This window comes from Myxocyprinus asiaticus, chromosome 21 (assembly GCF_019703515.2).
Source record: "Myxocyprinus asiaticus isolate MX2 ecotype Aquarium Trade chromosome 21, UBuf_Myxa_2, whole genome shotgun sequence".
NCBI lineage: Eukaryota > Metazoa > Chordata > Actinopteri > Cypriniformes > Catostomidae > Myxocyprinus > Myxocyprinus asiaticus.
The window spans coordinates 35,098,993-35,120,969 of record NC_059364.1 but is presented as its reverse complement, the minus strand read 5'-3'; the positions used below and the strand labels follow the sequence as shown (position 1 = coordinate 35,120,969).

At 36.0% G+C, this 21,977-nt stretch overlaps 1 protein-coding gene across 1 annotated transcript; it reads left to right on the top strand.

Annotated features, from left to right (window-relative positions):
- The first annotated feature begins 461 nt into the window (after positions 1-461).
- LOC127412269 (protein LBH-like) lies at positions 462-14,723 on the top strand. The gene is made up of 4 exons (XM_051648500.1): positions 462-711; positions 6,288-6,372; positions 8,564-8,780; positions 9,298-14,723. Exons 2-4 carry the CDS (start codon positions 6,289-6,291, stop codon positions 9,348-9,350), a joined length of 354 nt encoding a protein of 117 aa, XP_051504460.1. The 5' UTR covers positions 462-711; position 6,288; the 3' UTR covers positions 9,351-14,723.
- Positions 14,724-21,977: the final 7,254 nt, after the last annotated feature.

The window sequence follows — 21,977 nt, the reverse complement described above, 5'->3', positions numbered from 1 at the left end:
CCCTGTAAACACCATGGATGAAAATGTAATGTTGTTGTTGTGTGCATTGAAGTCAGCAGGGGGAATCAGCGGTCTACTCTAAATAATCAGACAACAGTCATAAAATTCATAATAACACGTTATAACTTCACTAAAACACTATTAGTAATCAGTTAAACAGTAACATGATGTATATTTAACACTCTTTCTATTTTTTTATTTTTTTTATGGGGGTGCATTTCTTTGTACCTTCTTGCTTCTATATTCTGGTGCAGTATATTATTTGGGCTTTATTTCCCCCCCCATATTAAAAAAATTAGACTGACTAGTTTGCCACTCAAGGGGCCATTCAAGAGACCTCTGAACTTACCCGAACCTTTGCGTAATCATCGTCATCTCTAATCAGAGAGGACAGCAGAGAGATTCTTTACTACATGAACAAACAGGCTGCGATGACGATCTCAGTGCGTGCTTCTCATAACCAATCATACGACGATTCATGCTGCAAGCGTTCAGCTCTCAACATGTAAATGAATGACGTTGGCTGGATCAAAAACTGACAGCATTCAACAGTAACTTTCCGCTGCAGGTCAGAACTGTAAGTCAGGTGGTTGGCCTCATGTAAACGGAAGCTGTGTGAGTTTCACTCGGTGTTCTGCGGTTTAACGGGAGAATATACCGAGTATAGTAACATACCTCGCGCTTCAAGAAAAAAAACGGGAGACAAGAAAGGTAGGCATCTACAATGTATTGATATGTTAGTCCATTGCACATTTAAAGCTTTAAAAAGAACGATGGGAAATGTTATTAAACTGCGTAAATCTCAGGGAACCAGTTCAAACTATATTGCTGGAAAATAAAGATTTAGATTCACTACAGTGTCTGATTAGTTGTGTAAGTTGAGTTCAGGTATTTCGTGTCTCTTTGGTATTTTTGGCGCAGAGTTGAATATAAATGGCTCTTGCTTTGATGTATAACACTTTTGACTAACTTAAGTTGGTCCCTTTTTTTGTTGTGTGTGTGTGTGTCTTTGGACGACAGTAATTGCCTCTAGATGGGGTTGTGTATTGATCATGCTTACTGTACATTTGTGTTAAAGGAATAGTTCACCCAAAAATAATAAAAATTCTCTCATCATTTACTCACCCTCATGCCATCTCAGATGTGTATGACTTTCTTCTGCAGAACACAAACAAAGATTTTGAGAAGAACATCTCAGCTCTGTTGGTCCTCACAATGCAAGTGAATGGGGTCCAAAACTTTGAAGCACCAAAAAGCACATAAAGGCAGCATAAAAGTAATCCATGCGACTCCAGTGGTTTAATCCATGTCTTCTGAAGTGATTTAATTGGTTTTGAGTAAGAACAGACCAAAATGTGACTCAATTTTCACTGTATATTTTGACATTTGTCTCCTTGGCGATCATGAATGACTTCAAGCTCGATTACACCTCCTAGCGCCATCTAGCTCTCTGTGCATGCGTCAAGCAGTAGGAAATGTAATCGAGCTTGAAATCATGATTGTACCTAGAGACTGCAATGACAAGATGTAAAATGAAAAAGGAGTTACATTTTGGTCTGTTCTCACCCAAAACCAAATGGATCACTTTAGAAGACATGGATTAAACCACTGGAGTTTTATGGATTAGGCTACTTTTATGTTGACTTTATGTGCATTTTAAAACTTCACCGTTTTTACTCCTTTCGCTTGTGTTGTATGGACCTACAGAACTGTGATATTCTTCCTGAAATCATTGTTTTTGTTTTCTGCAGAAGAAAGAAAGTCATACACATCTTGGATGTCATGATGAGAGTAAATGATGAGAGAATTTTCATTTTTTGGATGAACAGTTTCTTTAAGGCTGTTAAATCAGAATACATTTGAAGGTTTGTGTGTTAAAAACTAACCTGTGGTTGATCATGCTGTGATTAGATTCATGTCACTCCAAAAGAAAATAATAATAAAAAAGAATGGTTCAAAGTTCATTCAACTTAGGAAAGCTAGTAGAATAGTTAATGACAATAGTTTCAGTTCTTGTCAAATATTTAAATATTTAATATTCAACTCAACATTCTCCACACATTTAGGCCATTATATGTTCAGTCTAGTCTAACTTACATTGATGCACCTCCTTTGAGGTCTATGAGTGTGTTTATGTGTGCATCTGCATATGTGTGTATGCATGCACCAATGCCCAAAAGCATGGGTGGAATTTGAAAGAAATCAGTTTAATATCATTTTAACGCATTGCCAAAGGCTTCTGTCTGCCAGAAGATTTTTGGATCTCGAGCACAGGCTTCACCATGCATGCCAAGTCATGTTAGATCTTTGGTGTGAGTTCAGTTCAGTGAGAGCAATTTATTGACTTAGTTTTGATCAATTATAAATCCAGCATAAAGTAAAAGAGAGACTTGTTGGATATTGTAGGCTTCCTAAAGGTGAACTGTTCAAACATCATTGTAATAAACATTTTGGGATGTTAGGGGATGTTTGTTTATGTTGAAAGGCCATGAGTTGAGTTACCTCAGTGTTTCTTGAAGCAAACCCACAAGTCATTCTAAGTACACCATAATGTGGACTTAAAAGCACTGAATTTAACAGCCTCACCATTCTATGAAGAGCACCACTTAAACAATTACACCCAGCATGTTCCTTATATTGGTTCCCTGGCAACATAGAGAAATAACTACATGTCTGTTTAATTTACTCTTTTGCCCTTTCTCCCTTTCATTCTCTTCCTTTTTCCATAAACTTTTATTATTACCATTAGTAAAGGTTCCCCTTTTTCTCTAGTTTATAGTTAATGGCTGTGGCCAGTGAATCTTTCCGTGTAAAAAGAAAAAGTCTGCACACAGGAAAAATATCAAATGTGAATTCTGTATTTGATTAATTTGGGTCGATAATGTCGATATAGTTTTTAATAGGTCTTTGTGCTATCCAGATTTCATCTGCTGAATAATTGAACAGGATTTGTGAGTGTGCGTGTGGGTGGGAGTGCTTGTTTGTTGGCATATGTGTTCACAGTTTTATTATCTTCAGTGTTCGACTATGAATTCTGTCTATTTAGAACAGGCTGTAAATAGGAAAGAGTCCTGCGAAGCAACATCAGCCTGAGTGAGAGTTACAGTGGCCTGTTTTAAAGCACGCTTCTGCATTTGCATACCCACCTGCAGCAGGACAGCAGTGTTGTTCATGTCACAATGCGGTCGAAGCCTGGAGCAAAGTTTTGGTGGTGTGTTTGGTTGTGTGCGTGTTACTTGTTAAAAGCACACTTCTAGCAATCGGATTTAGGCAGAAAAAAAGCCAGTTTGACAGAAAGGCAGGAAGTGATTGTTAGGGATCACTGACGGAACGAGTATGCAAATGCTGCAACAGACATGTTGGAGCATTAATATAGATCAAAGTATGTTAAAGGAATAGTTGACCCAGAAATTGAGATTTTGTCATCATTTACTCACCTCGTATTATTTTCTTTCTTACGTGAAACACAACATTGCATGTTAGGCAGAATGTCAGAGACGCTCTTTTCCATACGACAAAAGTCTAAAAAAGATCCAAGATGCACCAAAAGCACCATAAAAGTAGTCCATATGACTCGTGTGCTATATTCCAATTTTTCTTAAGCTATACAATTGCTTTGTGTGAGGAACAGACATAAACTTAAGTCATAATTCACTGATAATCTTCCCCTTGGCTGAAACTTTGAAATCTCATTTGTACTTGTGTTAAAAAAACGGCAGATTCAGACGTGTAATACCAGGTTTGACATCTGTAGTTATGTATGTATTTTGGGAAAAAAATAATATAGCAAAAACAGTTTGCGAGCAAAGACGAATTTCCATTACATTTATTAAAATACTTGCGGTTTAGAGCACGCAGAGCTTACTTATTTTTTAATAGCATTTTGGAGAGTTTATTTGCATCTTGGTGTTTCCATCCATTAGTTTTTATGCGATATTCTACGACCCGCCGGCGGGTCCAAAGGGGGGCGCTAAAAAGTTTATGCTTAAAACGTTAAGTGTCCGTATACGTAAGCAAGTCATATGAGGTAACATTTGAAAGCTTAGAATCTGCACTTTTCAGAGATAACCATCACTTTTGCATTTATGTTACTTAAAATAACAACAACAAAAAAGGCCTCAAAATATTCACGTTGAAAATTGCCGCCCTCTAGAGGTAATGGGGTAGAAATATTTGTATGAAAATAAAAGTCCTTCACATAGCACATATATGGACAAGTCATATATCAAATGAAAGTTATCACTCTCAGAAATGTGACTACACTAATGCCACAGTTCGAAAGATTTTCAGAAGAATCACAAAGTGAAAAATGATGTCTGTACTTCATCAAATACAAACGTTTCTTTTATGCTCGAGTAACTGCTGCTGTATACCCCAAATAGCTAAAAACTTTTACCTTAGGAAGTTCTCTAAACATTAGCCATTGTATATTTGTCTGTGAGCTTGCTTGGCTGAATAATACAATGTTATATCTTAGATGTCCAGAACAAAATATGCCACCCTGAAGGAAAAGCATGCAAAACAAATCATAAGAAAATATGTTTTCAACTACTGATCATCGCAAATTGGAGGATCTCAGCTTTCTAATGACACCTAGACTGAGCTTCTAGTCCACTCAGAGGCTAAGATATTCAATGAAACAACAAGGGTGGTGCTTGAACTGAAAATTAGACTGAATGTCTATGGACGAGCACATCTGTGAGGGGTAAAATGCGTTAGAGTGCCACCTACATTTGAGATATGTATATTGTGATGGAATGTGAAATAAAATGAGTGGAATAAAATGAGACTTTTCAAAGTGAGGTAGAATGAACAGAACCAGAATTACATGTTTACAAAGTTAGGACAACAAAAAAAAGTTTATTTTTATTTTTATTCTGTTTATCATAAGATTATAAACACATACAATATTATTTATGAATAATATTATTTATTTATTTGGGCGGTTCTCTGAAAAATGAGACCAATTTTTTGTAATTAGTCCACAGTATGTGTGATTGGTGAGCTTTTAAATTTGATTGTGAAAAATTGTGGGCGGCAGCCCATTGGGGTTAATGCCAATCAGAATTGGTTCTTGTGTGTCACGTGCCTGATTGTGAAGCGGCAAGTTTGAAAAATGTGGCCTCAAATGAGATTTTAGAGCTCCAACTAAGCAATTGCATGGCTTTAGAAGACTCTAGCTGAGTCCCAAATGATGCACTATACACTATGCACTTACAGAATACACTATGCACTCAGCCATGTAGTGTATACATTTTCAAAGTGTAGTATTGTCCCAAACGCAACACTTAATTGTTTTTACTACACGGAAGCAGTCGCCGTTTAACAGCTGATGGAAGTGACGTTTCACGCGCAAGCGATGTGTTGCTGCTCAGTTCAGCACTTACTTCTAAAATAATGTACATATTCACACAGCTTGGGGTGATGGTAAAGCATTCAACTCACATTTGTAAGGTGCTGTCTTCACTAAAATTTCGCTAGTTGCTACATTTTCCATCGTTTACAATTGTTTTGTCAGACCAGCAATGCAGCAAGGTAACTCCACCCCTTCCGCTACGTACGGCAAACCACAAGCACTGAGTGCATGAAGTGTCTAACATTCCACTCTTATTTTTGACGGTTGAAGAAGCGCATCATCCGGGTACTCATAATACACTTCTTTTTGTTGCATTTTCAGTGTCACTACAAAATGCCATAGAATAGTGCAGAAGTGTGCGGTTTGGGACGCACCTTCTGAATGTAGCGCACAAGCTGTATGAAGTAATTTTATGATACATTTATGGGTGTTTAGCAGTACAAATCCTAATCCAGTTTCCTTGAATGAAAAATAGAAGACTTTCTGTACAAGATTTCCTTTTGTGTTTCATGGAAGAAAGAAAATGAAACAAGGTTGGAATTAAAGGGGGGTTATGAAATGATGACAACATTTTCATTTTAGGGAGGGCTATTCTTTTAATATTGAAAAACTCTTTCATAAAAGGTCACCAAAGGTAATTTATTGTTGGATTGGAGTGTTACAATCTAAATGTTTGTTCTCATTACAATATACACATTTTAGAATAACATGTCTCTTTCATATCTGTCTATTTCCTTTTTGTTTGTTAAATGCTGACAAAAAATAGATACTTTATAAATACATAAACTTTATGATTTCATTCAATAGATTCATCCATCTGCAGACCTTTACTTGTTCAGATAAAACAGAAGTGAAACTGAGAAATAATTATGGTGAACATTATATGGTTTGCTTGAATTTTAGGCTAATGTACGTTTCATTTTCTTAACAGAATGACAGATATAATGAACAACCCAGATCACAGTCGAGGAGAATTCACTGTGAGTGATTCAGAAGAGCAAGGCGTTTCCTTTCAGGTTGGTGTATAAACCAAGTCTATTCATTGGTCATTTCATCCACTGACATCTGCCTTCTCTTTAGTAGAGATGTCATAAAATATCGATATTTTGATTATTGATCAGCATGTTATTTTATCGATATATTTTTAAGGCATCGATATATTAAAATCAGTCAACATTTAAATTAGAAGCCCAATTTGCGTGCTTTCCAATTCACTCAGTTGGCCTCTGTTTAACAATCTGTTGTAATAGTTTTGGGAGACCACAAGAGGGCGATATACCATTTACTGAAGCCGGTCGCGGTCACGATCACACACACACAAACACACACACACACAGTTCGAGCTGAAGCACCGCAGATGGCAGTCCAAAGTTACGAAGGTTTTTGTACTTTTTTCAAGAATGAACAAAGTGACATTGATGAGTTTGCAGGTTAGTGAAACTGGTGAAACTGCGCAAACTGAGCGATTAGAAATGGCAACGTTTATTATGCAATTTCTTTGTATGTAGACTTAAATAGGTCTTTCATTCAAGCTGTCAAACCACGAAAAGACATACTTGTTACTGAAAATACATTGTGTAGGCTCAATGAAAGATACTTATACACAATATATCATCCAGTTATACTAAATAATCTTTGTCCTTTGATAATGATTTGAGGTCGAATTTAATGTTGAATGTTGACGCTGAGCGTTGGCGGTGTAAATTTAGAACAAAGTTGTGTTGAGAAATATGTTTGAAAAGACAAAGATTATTGGGCAATGAGAAGCCCTGTTTATAACTGAAAAAAATCCAGATATATATCGATAATCATCAGGAAAATCTTATCGATGTGTGAAAAAAGCAATGATCCCAAGCCTAATATTTAGGTTACAGTGTCCTTCAGCAAGGACGTTGGTTGGCCAATTGATATCTCATTTGAGTGGAACTGTCAATTTATCAAAAATCAACCCAAAAATTTAATTCATTCACCATTATATTGTTACAAAACTGAAAACTTCCTTTCTCCATGAAACACAAAAGGTGAATTTTTGAAGAATATCCTCAATGTTTTTTTCTCTCCGTATAATGAAATTAAAAAGGGACTGGGGCTGTCAAGCTCCAGAATGACAAAAATTTGTAATTGAAGAAGTCTCATGCACTACATTCCAATTCTTCTGAAGCTATACAATAGTTTTGTGTGATGAACAGATGCAGTCATTATTCACTGAATATCTTCGCTGTAGCCCTTAATCCACATAAAATATGGCACCATTATACGTACCTCATCAGGTTTGATGTCAATGACATCAAACGTTATTGGTTCTTCTATGTGTCATGACCAAATGTCATTGAGCTGATGCAGTGCGTCTGATGCCGCCATGTTTGATTTGAGAGCTACAGCACAAGGCAATATTTCCAGTGAATAAAGACCTAAATTTCAGTCTGTTCTTCACCAATCGATGTATTTGGATACTTATTTTTTTGCCATTTTGGACCTTGACATCTGCAGTCCACTTATTTTCATTAATTGCAAAGGACATTCTTAAGAAACGAACCATTAGTGTTTTTTAACGGACATACGGTTTTGAACAACATCAGGGTGAATAAATGAGACAAAATTTTTATTTTTGTGTCAGTAACTTTAAAGGTGCACTCAGTAATTCTAATCCAATACACTTTTTGTCAAATTCTGCAAATATCTCCTCACAGTCTGCTAGCTGTCAGTTCTGTGGATGGGCTGAAAAAAAAAATCTAGTATTTGTACACAGCCCTGTACAACAAAGTGGATTGGACCGATCTACACAACACTACTCCAGCCAGTCAGCAACAGGGGGTGGTTCTTGCGTGTGCACAGGATGGGGGGTGGGGGCAGAGCGAGAGGGCATTTCATTAGAAGAACGACGGCAAATCTGGCTGATGCAAAATTTCTAAACTCCAAGGAGGACAAATGGCTGAGAAACAGACCAAGAGAAAAGGTCAGACGAATATAAACTAAAAAAGAAAGATTATGATAAGTCGAGGGCTAGGAGCCACGTTAACATTGGCGAGGCTTTTCAGTGTTCATGAATTTTGGGGGCTGAGTTTCCAAAGGAGCACTGAAGGGATGGGTGTTTGTTTTGGCAGTTGAGTTCGAAAATCAACAGTGTTTCTCAGGAATCGCTGAGTGCACTTTTAAGCAAAATTTTTAATATCTGATCAATCCCACAGATAAAATATCTCTGTTCAGATTTTCCCAGACACACAGGAGCGCAACCCCAAGCTGTCAAAACGGCTGCCCTCCATCGTGGTGGAGCCCACAGAGGGAGAGGTGGAGAGCGGAGAGTTACGTTGGCCCCCAGATGACCTGAGAAGCACAAACTCTTCCAGCCATAAGCACACACCCTCCCAAGAGATCACACAGATGTCAGATTCACCGACCCAGATAACTAACAGCAAGAGTGCAGGTGTGTGAGAGTGCTGAAAGAATAAGCCACAGAAAAGTGCATTTCTCTCTCATTCACAATTAATCATTGCAATTAATCATTTTGTCTTGTTTTCCAGTAAAAAATATCGTAACATGTTTAAAACATGATAAATTTACTTATATTAAGACTTTTCTTTAGAGAACATATCTTGATTTGTACATTTTTAATATCCCATTGGCAAATTGTTCTTGTTTTAACCACAAGCCACACTAAATTTAGTTAGATTTATGCTTAAAATGACAAAACAATTTGCCAATTTAAAGAGAAAAAAAAAATAAAAATACATTTGCCAATGCAGTTACAAAAATAAACTTAATTCAAAATATTCTCATTCAAAAAACAAGTCACTACATCTATTGCAATTTTGCCTCTCAAGAAAATGTATCCTGTTGTAAGGATGTTTACATAGGTTTACTAGAAAACAAGCTGGAATTGTGCAATGTAATTATTATGCATGCGTTTAATAACTATGCATGCATTTTATGTCTCCCCTCAGATGAAGCCAAGTGCAGCAGTGTGGAAACATCAGGAGCTGCCGAGCGTAACTGAAATGTAATAAAGACATTATCGCAAGTCTTTTATTATCACAAGTCTCAGTTCTCACGCTGAAAATTCACACATAGAAACACAGACACACTTACAACGACTTGAGCAGCCAATTTGGCAGGCAGGTGTAAATAAGATCACAATGCCATATCTGAGCACCTTTCACAACTCATTCATGGCTTTAAAGAGACTCCTTTTCAACACTTTTTAAAATTATTTTCTGGTTTTCAAGAACAAACTCATTTAAAAAGGACTACTGAGTTTGTAATAGGACAATACTGGCTTTACAAAAAAAATAGCCAGTTTACTTTACATCACAGCAATGATTCTCTGCTTGCTTTTGCTAGTCATAAGTCAGTGGTATTAGGGGGAGGGGCATTCACATTCTAAAAAGCATTTGATTGGACAAAATAAGTGAGTGCAGTGTGAGTCATCAGTATTTTTTGTTCTGTACTCCTGAAAGAGAAAATCTATAAACGTTAACTTTTTATGTATGCTAATAGTGAATTTTGCCAAAGTTTAGGAGTACACTAGCATACTGTATATATGGCCTTGAAGCAAACAGACATGGACTAGAAGCCACAAAATGGGGTCTTTAAACAAACAATATAGTATGGCCTTAAACAAGACTTAACCAAGAGTGAAATATTAAATTATTAATTCTAAATCAAATGTGTTGTTTGACTTCTCTATAACCATTTCTCAGCTTTACATTTAGAGAGATGTATTGATTTGGTATAGATCTTTTTCACAGACTGTGATGACGCATTTCCGCCTTATTTAGCAGCGTAAATCTCTCAAAATTTTTAAATAATATATATGTTTTAAATATTGAGTGTAAATTTGTAACATTATGCTTATTGTTATATTGCCCTGGAATTAGTTTTAAAAACAGAATTACCAAAGCTGCGAGGGGGTTTCTATGACAGCTGCTGAGAGAGTGACAGTTGACATTTAAATTAGAAGCCAAATTTGCGTACTTTCCAATTCACTCAGTTGGAAATTTGCCATCTTCTCCCATTTGACTTGCTTAATCCACTGCTCTCTTATTTTTTCCTCTTCTGGAAAATCATTTAAATGTAATAGTTGTTTTGGAGCAAATGGATAAGTGAATATAATATTTGCTGTGGTCTCCCATTCACTGCTGTCGAAGTTTACCCTGCATACATTTACTTCTGCGTTCCAAAACCCGGACTGTGAAAAAGGTCTATTATGCCTTTCACTTTGATGTATCCCAAAAGCCTGTTCACTCTCTATAATCAGACTACTGCAGTGACCACTGTGAATCTCATATTCATGTGAACATTATTCATTACACCCTCAACGGTTGAAAACTTTCTCTGCACCATCTGGCTGAAGCTTGTGAGGAACAATTGCAACAGAACTTCAGACATGTCAATCATTATAAGGACAAGGACTTACTTATCTCTCCAAGCCCTGTATGACTCTGCAGATTACAGATATTAGAGTCTTTCTAAGCTGTGCTAAACATGCACAATAGCTGGAGCTGGAATCCCCCACTGGATAGAGACTGCCTTTTTTATATGCTTGGTTCAGCTTAAATATCTGGCATTAATTCATGTTGTTTGTTAAGGCAAGCATCACTATCACTACAGAGTGCAACAGTCTGGTTCTGGAATAAAAAAATTATAAAATAAAAATAAAAAACGTGTTTAATTTTCCCCATAGATAATTTGTTTAAAAACTCTTTCTTATAAACTTTTACAGACAGGCCGTAAGTGAGCTTACTTTTGCCATTCTGCAAATGTGCTATTTACAGTCAGCTTTGACCTATTTATTCTATGAGCTAAAGTATCTGATAAGAAAGAGAGTAGTATTCAGCTTGTCATGACATCTCAACATGCTTCATGTAGAATAAAAAAGCTTTTATTAGGTTCTGACTGGAGTCTTCACCCTATACATGATTTTAAACATATTTCAAAAGTATTCTTCATTTCTTTAGGGGTAAAAACATTTTAATGAGGAAAAAAATACTGAGTGCACCTTTAATATATAAATCCCCATGGTGAAACTGGCTTGATATTGTGTGTGTATATTGTATAGAGTCTGTATTTTAAAAGTACATTTTGTTTACTGTAACATTGTTATAGTACTGTAACTAGAGGCTTGTGTTTCCTTTAACACACATAATCACTATCAGAGGATACCGCCATCTCCTTTTATAATTGTTTTGGTTTGCATGCATTGAAAATGTCTCTTGGTCCTCTTTTTTAATTCATAAAATTAACCAGCAGATGCATCTTCTGGAAAGCTTTTGCATTAATCCTGATCAGACCATGTAAAAATGTTTCTTTTATTTCATTTTATTTACTAAGATTGCATCTGATTGCCTTCTTTCAGTAAAAACAAAAAAAACAAAAACGTTTTTAAACAGGACAGTTGTTCCTAATGTGTATATGTTGTTGAGCAGATTTCGTTTTTTTAGTTTAGTTAATAAAGATTAATATTAGATAACAGCTGAGTTTGTGTTCTTCATCCATTAAGATTAAGAACTGGTCTGCATCATGCAATAGCATATTATATTTACAGCATTTAGCTTAAGATAATTTTTTTTTCTTTGAAAATGTTGTTGGGTTTGGATTATGTGCACTGTGTTAAGTAATTTTTAAGCTTGTACAACAAGATGTCATCTTGTCAGATGTAAGGGTTGGGAGGGTTACTTTTGAAATGTATTCCTCTACAGATTACAGAAAACATGCTGTAAAATGTCATTTGTAATGTATTCTATTAGATTACTCAAGGTCAGTAACATATTCTAATTACTTTGGATTACTTCTTCAGCACTGGTAGATTTTTTCACTTGTTTTGTCTATAAACACATTAAAACAAAATACACATGTTAAAAATACATTGTCTGAAAAACCTAAATATCTTATGCAGTGTTGTTTCTAAAACAAGATCAATCAAATTGATCTTGTTTTAAGGATTTTTAGATATTTTTACAGGAAAACAAAACAAAAATTATTATCAAGAATAAGATTTTTGTCCTAATATCAAAGGTCTTACTAGAAAAAAAGAAATCTAAAATGATCTAAAAAAAATATGATCGTGCCTGGTAACATGTGCATGTAAAATGGCTAGAAATAGCATTTCAGCTTAGTGTAAAGCTGATAATTTACACAAGGTTTATTTCTATTTCTTCTGCTCCAAACTTACTTCAGACTTACTTCTCTGTCTGCTCGTATGAATGTAACACATCATAAGAAAGTGTTTCACCGCTGTTCAAATGCACTTTGGATCGCATCATTTATATGTATAAATGTTTTCCATCTGAAAGGACTAAATATTAAATGAAACAAATGACAATAAAATGCAAAGTAATCTCTTCAGTAATCAAAATACTTTTTGAATGTAACTGTATTGTAATTACCAATGATTTAAACTGTAACTGTAGTGGAATACAGTTAATTATATTTTGTATTTTAAATACGTAATCCCATTACATGTAATCCGTTACTCCCCAACCCTGTCAGATGTTATGATGTTTTCCAGTGACTATTTCTGGCATTCCCAAACTGGGAAACAATTTGAAAATTCTTGAGGAGCATCTAATACTGTCAATCACAACAAAAGTGTCTCTAACATGTTAGTTATTTTGAATAACCTTCAACTCTAACACATCTGTGGGTCGTTTCGCTTCATTTTAATATACATTTTGTTATGTTTAATTTTGTTATCAATGTGCATTACGATTCCATTCATTAACATTAGTAAATGCATTCCTATATTTACTGTACATTTTCACATTGAGAATAAATGGGTTCTTCCAAAAGCTGAAAATTGTTGCTTTCAGAGGCTTTATATGGAGTTAGGATGAAAATAAGGTGCATTTCAAACTGTTCTGAGACCAGTGCAGACAGACAGCACAATGGAGGTTAAGTCATTCACTAAATAGGGAGCAAGGGAGCATCCTATAGCTCTCTATACATCTAAGTGGATTCAATCCTAAAATCCGTTCAAAAGTTCAGTTTCAGGCTGCAGATGATGTTTGGACCACTCAACATGTTTGGCAGAAATGGGACAATGATAATCAGTACATAGATTCAGAATTTTATAATGCTAAATATTATTTTAACATGATTGACAGTGATTGGATGATGCTGGCCATTAATTTGAATCTGAATTGAATCTGAATTATTTATTCAGCTGTAACGTAATTTAATGTCTGTAATGTCTCAAAAACATGAATAATCAACAGTCCTGGAAACATGATAAACAATTTAATAATGTTTTTTTTTTTTTAAAGCAAAGAAATGACTCTCTATAGCTTAGTGTTATTTAGAATTTCACAACGTAGTCTCGCCGTCCACATATGTGGACATACTTTTTTAGGAATTTCTTTTATTTTTTTATTTTTATTTTTATTTTTATTTTTTTTTTTTTTGCTTGTTTATTAGGTGCTACTAGTTACAAATCAAAAAGGGAAATGGAAAATGCACACATCAGTCACACTCTGGTTTCAGGAGGTTAAGGTTTAGGGTATGTAGGTCAGTTTTGTTCACTGTTAAAGATTTTCTCATCAAAAAACAGTAAAGAACTGGCAGCAGGTTTGCCAGCATGTTACTGTAAAATTAACAGTGTCTTGCTGTTGCTGAAATTAACTGCTAGATACTGTTTTAACAGCTACAGTATACAATTGTAATTTAGCAGCATATAGCTGTCAAATTACATACTATCTACTGTTGTTGAAATTAACAGCTATGTTCCCAGCATGCACTGCGGCATGAAGAAATTACTTCGATTTTTACTATTTACTGGTTTATTTTGACATTGTTTTTGTTGTAGTCAAAGTTACTTGTATTTTAATGTTCAGCTTTTACTTTTTTACGTAAAATTATGTTTGATAATTGTCACCACTGTTGCTTTGTACACCGAGAGTTGATTTCTGTGTGTCTTGATAACAACTTGTGATATGTTGTAAGTTCATCAAAAACATAAAACACTCAATTTGCTGATATCATTTTGCTGAAATATCCTTTATTGTTTTTACTTTTATGTGTAATGCATCACTATTGCCACATATAGTGCCATTTGCAAGGTAGGATCAGATATTCAGGCTGACCTTAGGTTTTGTCTTCCAAGTTGCACAGTGCAACAACTTGTCTTTTACTTAAACGTAAATTGACTGGCTGGAAGAACATAATTTAATAATAATGAAGGTCCAAGGTGCCAGCTCAAGAGAACACTAATCACCATAATGATGACTTCAATCAAAACACAACTATTGATAACAAAACAACAACACTAATTAAACTAATACTTCTATTAAATCTGAATAAAAACTTTTGTACTTTTATTTTTATTTTTTTACAATTTTTGTAGCCCCAATGCATTTGCCAAAGCATACATACTTATTCAAGTGCAAAGGCTTATGGGTATTTCACCATTATAATCCACAATGCAGTGCAATACTGTTATTTTACTGTGTACATGTTGTTGTTGTATTTTTCATAAAAAAATACACTGTTAAATCCTGGCAAAATTGTACATTTAATATGTATATTGCTTCAAAGGTTTTTTTTTTGTTGTTTTTTGTTTTTTGGACTTCTCATATGTGAGATGATAAAGAACAGAGTTGGTCAGAAGCATCATGAACACTAACCATGTGCCATAAACTAAAATTTTCATGGGGTGGGGGGGGCACTATAGCTTTCACCAAGATGATATCATGATTTTAAATGTTCATTTTCCCCTAGTGCCTTGCATAGAACAGCTATTTACCGTAAAACTAGTCACTTCACAGTGAGCCTGCTCATGATCTCCCAGAATGCAACATTTTTAACAGTAAACTGTATTTAAGAATCACAGTAGATTGCTGTAGGAATTTTGCCGTAAATTTACATCAATTTTTTACAGTGTTGATTTAAAACTCAATATAGTTTTACAAATCTCATCTGTTTGGGAGAACATTTAACCCACTTTTAGCTCCACACAGAGGATATTTAACCTCAGAACTGCTGTAATATGTGTAATGAACCGCACAATATTGTTTTGCAAAAATTTTGCCACAGACACATAATGTTCATGGGATCAGGCTAAAAATGTTTTTGTAAGTATCCTAAAAGATGCAATTCATGTGGTAACATCTAAATTAACTGATTAAAGTCAAAAATATTATTTGATAAGACTGACTCAACTTCTCTGCATTACGTTACATAAAAAAATAAAATTAAAAAAAGTACATTTCAAGGGTCTAATAAGGTAGAAAAAGAAAATAGTGCATTAATTGTGATTGTCAGTGATGCGTCAGTCTGTGATATAAGACCATTTTAAAAACCAAGGAGAAGCTGTCATTGGTCAAATCCCTTTTTTGGGGGGGGTATTTTTCCCCCCAATTTGGAACGCCCAATTCCCAATGCGCTCTAAGTCCTCATGGTCGGGTGGTGGAGGACGAATCCCAGTTGCCTCCGCGTCTGAGACAGTCAACCCGCGCATCTTATCACGTGGCTTGTTGAGCGCGTTGCCACGGAGACATAGCGCGTGTGGAGGCTTCACGCTCAATTCACCACACGCCCCACCGAGAACAAACCACATTATAGCGACCACGAGACTCTACCCTCCCTAGCAACCGGGCCAATTTGGTTGCTAAGGAGACCTAGCTGGAGTCACTCAGAATGCCCTTTATGCTGATTCGAACTAGCGAACTCCAGGGGTGGTAGCCAGCGTATTTTACCACTGAGCTACCCCCTATTGGTCAAATCCCTTAAACATTTGCTATCTCTTAAAATCACAGGATGTCCTCTTTAAGGTACACCAGGCACTTAACTGTGGCATGTAAGTCTAAAAAACAAAAAACAAATGTCCTCCACAGAGGACAAAAATCAATTGCTCGGATTCAAGAGGTTTAGTACAACTGGCGTTTGTGTTGACAGACACTGAGATAATTGCAAACGAAAGGAAAGAAACAGAAGAAAAAAACAGGTTTTAAGGGATGAGATTTCAGAATATGGCTTGTATAAAATGCAAAAGACAGACAAGGTGTGAAAAAGAGGAGCACTTAAGACAACACAAGCATTTTGAGTTCAACCACAATCATTCAAGAAACTGAGATTACTATGAATAAGATGAGTTTAAAATGCCTGGAGTGCCCTTGTGTTTGAAGAGCACTGGGACCTAAAGAGAAAGGGGGCATGAAGAGATGAAGTGTTCCTTGGAGCTCGATGACCTCTGTGTGATTATCATGACCATAATGACTCCAGTTCTGTCTGCAGCATGTGACAGACATTTGCCTACCCACTGATCCAGAAACCCCCTGACAACCATGACATCCTACTTACATTGATTTGACCTGGCTCTCTAGTATTAATGTCCCTGTCCAAAATGTAAGCATCTCTTTTGCCATTTTAAATATCATAAACGCACAACAGACATCAAGATTTTCACTGAAAAAAGACCCACTGTACACTTCAGATTGTTTCTCAACAAAACCCACCGTTTGCTTTCGGAAGACATGGAATTATGACAGAATTTTTATTTTGGGTGAACTATCCCTTTAAAATATATAAGTATACTCTCTAACTGACAAATTCGAACATTTCCAGATTCACATTGGCCGTCCTCAGTTAATGTCATTGTTTTGCTTTTTATCTCTTTTCTACTTCAGTTGAAACCCCTCCGTGCTGGGTAACTATGGTGATGGTTCAATATAGGGGTTTGGTTACATCAGACATGGATAGTGGCACTTGACCCAGTTCAGCAGGAGCCTGATTAGTAACACAGCTATCTGCTGCATTATGCTCATCACCATCATCATTACCATCGTCATTATCATCAGAGGCAATGTCCCAATCTTACATCTTTGTTTGCTCATGCCATTTGGTGAGATTTAGTCTATTTTACTCTTATATAATATATCAAGGGCAAAAATGCATAAAATCTCTGCTTAGAGGTGTGCCGCCCATTGAACAGTCTGCTGTACAGAAAAGTGCTCTGGTAAATTCCCTCTCTGTATTTAAAGAAAGACATTTGCAGTCATGGCTTTTATCTTCTCCTTCCTTTGTTTCTGATGGCTTCAAACATCTGGTTTCAAATACAGCAAGGTGAGATGGTGAAGAGGAAACACCTCCATCTACACACACAACGAATATCCTCAGCTAACAGCATTGATACAAACATTTAATAGGTCAATGTGATGCTTTTAGCACTAAAAATAATACAGCAGTCAGATCTTGCATTTTTTAATTTTTGGTGTCACTCTGCAATGAGCACCATTATTATCTCTTTGTTCAGTTTACATTGAATACCCTCATGAGTGTTGAATAGCACTGTTAATTTCAATGCACGTTACTGTATGTGACTTGCAATTGTGATTTTATTTAAAGGAGAAGTATGTAATTTTTCTGATGTTAAAATACTTTCTCGTGTTAAAGCTTAAAGGGATAGTTCACCCAATAACGTAACTTACATGCCATCCCAGATGTGTGTGACTTTCTTTATTCTGCTGAAACAAGCGAAGATTTTTATATATCTCAGCTCTGAATATCTCAGCTCTGTAGGTCATCACAATGCAAATGAATGGTGACCAGACCTTTGAAGCTCCAAAAAGCACATAAGGGCCACATAAAAGTAATCCATACGACTCCAGTGGTTAAATCTATATCTTCTGAGTGATATACTGTACTGTAAGTGTGGGTGAGAAACAGATCAATATTTAAGTCCTATTTTACTATAAATCTCCACTATCACTTTAACTTTCACATTCTTTCACATCTGAACGTGAAAGTAAATCACTTCTGAAGACATTGATTAAACCACTGGAGACTTATTGATTACTTTTATGCTGACTTTATGTGATTTTTGGAGCTTCAACATTTTGGTCACCATTCACTTGCATTGTATGGACATACAGAGCTGAATATATATATATATATATATATATATATATATATATATATATATATATATATATATTTGTTGTGATCTGTAGAAGAAAGAAAGTCACACATCTGGGATGGCATGAGGGTGAGTAAATGATGAGAGAATTTTCATTTTTGGGTGACCTATTCCCTAAACGTGTAGAGGCAACTATAAATAAGCACTTTGTTGCTTTTTTGCTCTGTGGTGCTATCAAAACCTTGCTCTGTTTGTTTGAGTGGCCTTACATAGCAACATTGGCAACAGAGCCAACAGTGCCCGCCCACTTTTTTAGCCTGCTGGGTTCCATTCATTTCTTGCATGGGCTTTTAATAAAATCCTCCATAAAAGAGTTGTAAGCCATGAACCAAAGCAAACAGCTTTGAGTTAAATCACAACATTACAAACTTCGTTTTGAGGCAAAAATTATTTGAAAGTCATTAAATAAAAAACGGTGGAAATATATAAAGCTATTGATTTCAGGTTGTTGATTTTGAGTATAGAAACAATATATTTTACAATATATATTGCAAAATATTCTGAAATATACGAATATATACGTATATAGTTTAAGGGTGAAGAGACTCCGACTTGATTACGTCATTCACAGTGCATCATGGGAGTGGTCGGTCGCTCCTGAGCATGTTTTGTGGGCTTTGTTGGCCGCAGTTCTCTGATTGGTGAAGCTTTCACTGCTGAACCATGGGTAATGTAGTTGTTTACCAGGAATTTTGCAATGAAACATGATTTTTAAACCAAGAAGTGGAAATAACACAGACCGATGGCTTCAGCGGAAGTATATAGCATCGATAAACAACCTTGGAACTCACGGTAGGTTTGTATTTAAAAGTTGATAAGTTATTGTTGAAAATCATTTAGTCTATGGAAAAAAATGAATGGGATTTCTACATCCGGAACCAGACTGTTGCACTCTATTGTGTGAACCAATTCATCAACAAATGGCGTGAATTTAGGGCAGGAATATGTGTTTTTTGGACCATATGGTGCATTCTGTTTAAAACCTGTTTAAAAAAAATCATTTCACTTCTGCTTTAATGTTTGAAATTTGATGGCATCCATTGCATAAAATAATGCATATTTCGTGTTTATCACTCTCTTTTTCTCTGATGAATGCTAAAGGGTTTTTTCTCCATTAATGTCTTGGGAGACATGTTCAATGCAGGGCTGTAACCACCATAGTCATTGAGGGTGACATTTCCCCCCAATATTCCTAAAAGTGGTCTATTGATATGATTTTTTTTCCATGGTTGATTATTAAATTAACTTTTCCAGTTATCCTTTGTCCAATGTCTGTTTCTTTGCCCACTCTAACCTTTTCTTTTTGTTTTTCTGTTTCAAAAGTGTCTTTTTCTTTGCAATTCTTCCCATAAGGCCTGCACCCCTGAGTCTTCTCTTTACTGTTGTACATGAAACTGGTGTTGAGCGAGTAGAATTCAATGAAGCTGTCAGCTGAGGACATGTGAGGCATCTATTTCTCAAACTAGAGACTCTGATGTACTTATCCTCTTGTTTAGTTGTACATCTGGTCTTCCACATCTCTTTCTGTCCTTGTTAGAGCCAGTTGTCCTTTGTCTTTGAAGACTGTGGTGTACACCTGTGTATGAAATCTTCAGTTTTTTTGTTCATTTCAATAATTGTATAGCCTTCATTCCTCAAAACAATGATTGACTGATGAGTTTCTAGAGAAATATGTTTCTTTTTTGCCATTTTTACCTAATATTGACCTTAAGACATGCCAGTCTATTGCATACTGTGGCAACTCAAAAACAAACACAAAGACAATGTTAAGATTAATTTAACGATCCAAATAGCTTTCAACTGTGTTTGATATAATGGCAAGTGATTTTCTAGTACCAAATTATCAATGTAGCATGATTACTCAAGGATAAGGTGTTAGAGTGATGGCTGCTGGAAATGGGGCCTGTCTAGATTTGATCACAGATGACTTTTTTCAAATAGTGATGGTGCTGTTTTTTACATCAGTAATGTCCTGACTATAGTTTGTGATCAGTTGAATGCCACTTTGGTGAATTAAAAGTACCAATTTCCTTCCAAAACAGCAAAATCTGTACATTATTTCAAACTTTTGGATGCCAGTGTATGTACGTGCATAATTCTTTTGTGTACTGGTGCGAACATTTCAATGAAGTATAAATGTGTTTATAGTTTATAGTTTTTGTGTATAAGTAAATCTGTGGAATTAAAAGACACATAGCTCAGAAATAGTTGTATTCATTCTTTTAAAAAATTATTAAAAAAAAAGAGTGCATATGGTCTCTACCAGAAAATACATTCAATCAGTTAGAAAATTACAATAAGTAAACCAAAACAGTAGCGTTGTCCTTGAAGGAAAGTAATTCTAATGCAAGAATGGACATTTACCTATTCGAGGGGTTTAGGGTTAGGGGATAGAATCTATAGTTCGTACAGTATATAAATCATTATGTCTATGGAGAGTCCTCGTAATGATAGTGTGTGTGTGTCTGTGTGTATTTGCGTGCTTAATTGTGCTCTCTGTGTCACCTATTATAGCAGGTCTGGCTCAGGTGACATGTGGATCATGAAGAGCTTGTCTCGTGTCTGTCAGTCAGTGCTTGTTTGTGAAAAGAGCTTTCATGAGAACTCCATTATATGTCTTTCAGTGAGTATTGGGGGTGAGGCTTAAGTCAGCGTACACAATAACATTAAAACCAGCAGCGTCACTCCATTTGCCCTGCTGAAAAACAGGATAAACCAATATAAGCTGGATTGCTGGTTGTGGAGATGGGAACGTGGTCGTGTGTCTGTGAGTGGGGAGAGAGGAAGCAATAAGAGCCATCACCTGGCGATTACTGACTCTAAATACCTGTGTCTCATTTCAGTGACTCCGGAGACGGGCTTTAAAAGGCCAGCGGAACGCCAGACCAGGAGAGAGAGAGTCCGGGTCGCACACTCACAACCTGACTGGAGCTTAACGCTGGAAAGCTGTTGATTTTGTTGTATCTGATGAGTTTATGTTGACTGTTACCCCTGAAGCTGATGTGTGTGAACTAAAGCTCCTACTGAAAGACGTAGTGTAAGTGAAACCTTGAGAATAAAGAGAACACTTATGTGGACTGTGACACCGACTCCCACTTCCTCCTTTCCACCCTACTCTGAGAGCATTACACTGGTGTTTGGTGGTTTGTCTTAGCTGGTTAAAGGTGGTCTCCTTGCCTGGCCAAGCTGGTGCTCAGCTGGTTTCACTGGTCAGCTCTTGGAGGCCAAGCTTAGGCTGGTTTACAGAGGGTTTTTTGTTTTCATCAAGGTAGTGCCACACTAAATGCAAAACCTCCCATTATTTCTTTTTGTTGTAATTTTGGAAGTGAAGCATAGAGGCATATTTAACATGAGCGAACAAGGTTAAAGTTACTTAGAATTTTACATGAAAGGAAAACAAATATGCACGTCTAATGAAGTCGAACAGCACATAAAAAGATACTGCCCCTAAGCATCTGAATTGAAAGTAGGCTAAGTCATTGCTTGGTTTGGATCAGTCTAGGTCAATTCAGCCAAGTCTACGTCTTCTAATGTTATTGATTTTTTAACTACATAATAAAGATGAAACAGAATCAAATGAGGCCCACTGGGAATTAAGAGCTTCACTTTTGCCTTAGTTGCCAATTCTGTTTGTTCTTACCCATAATGTGATTCAGCTCTCAGTGGTGACTCTCAATCACTCTCTTTCTCTCTCAGAAACCATTCCTGACAGCTTAG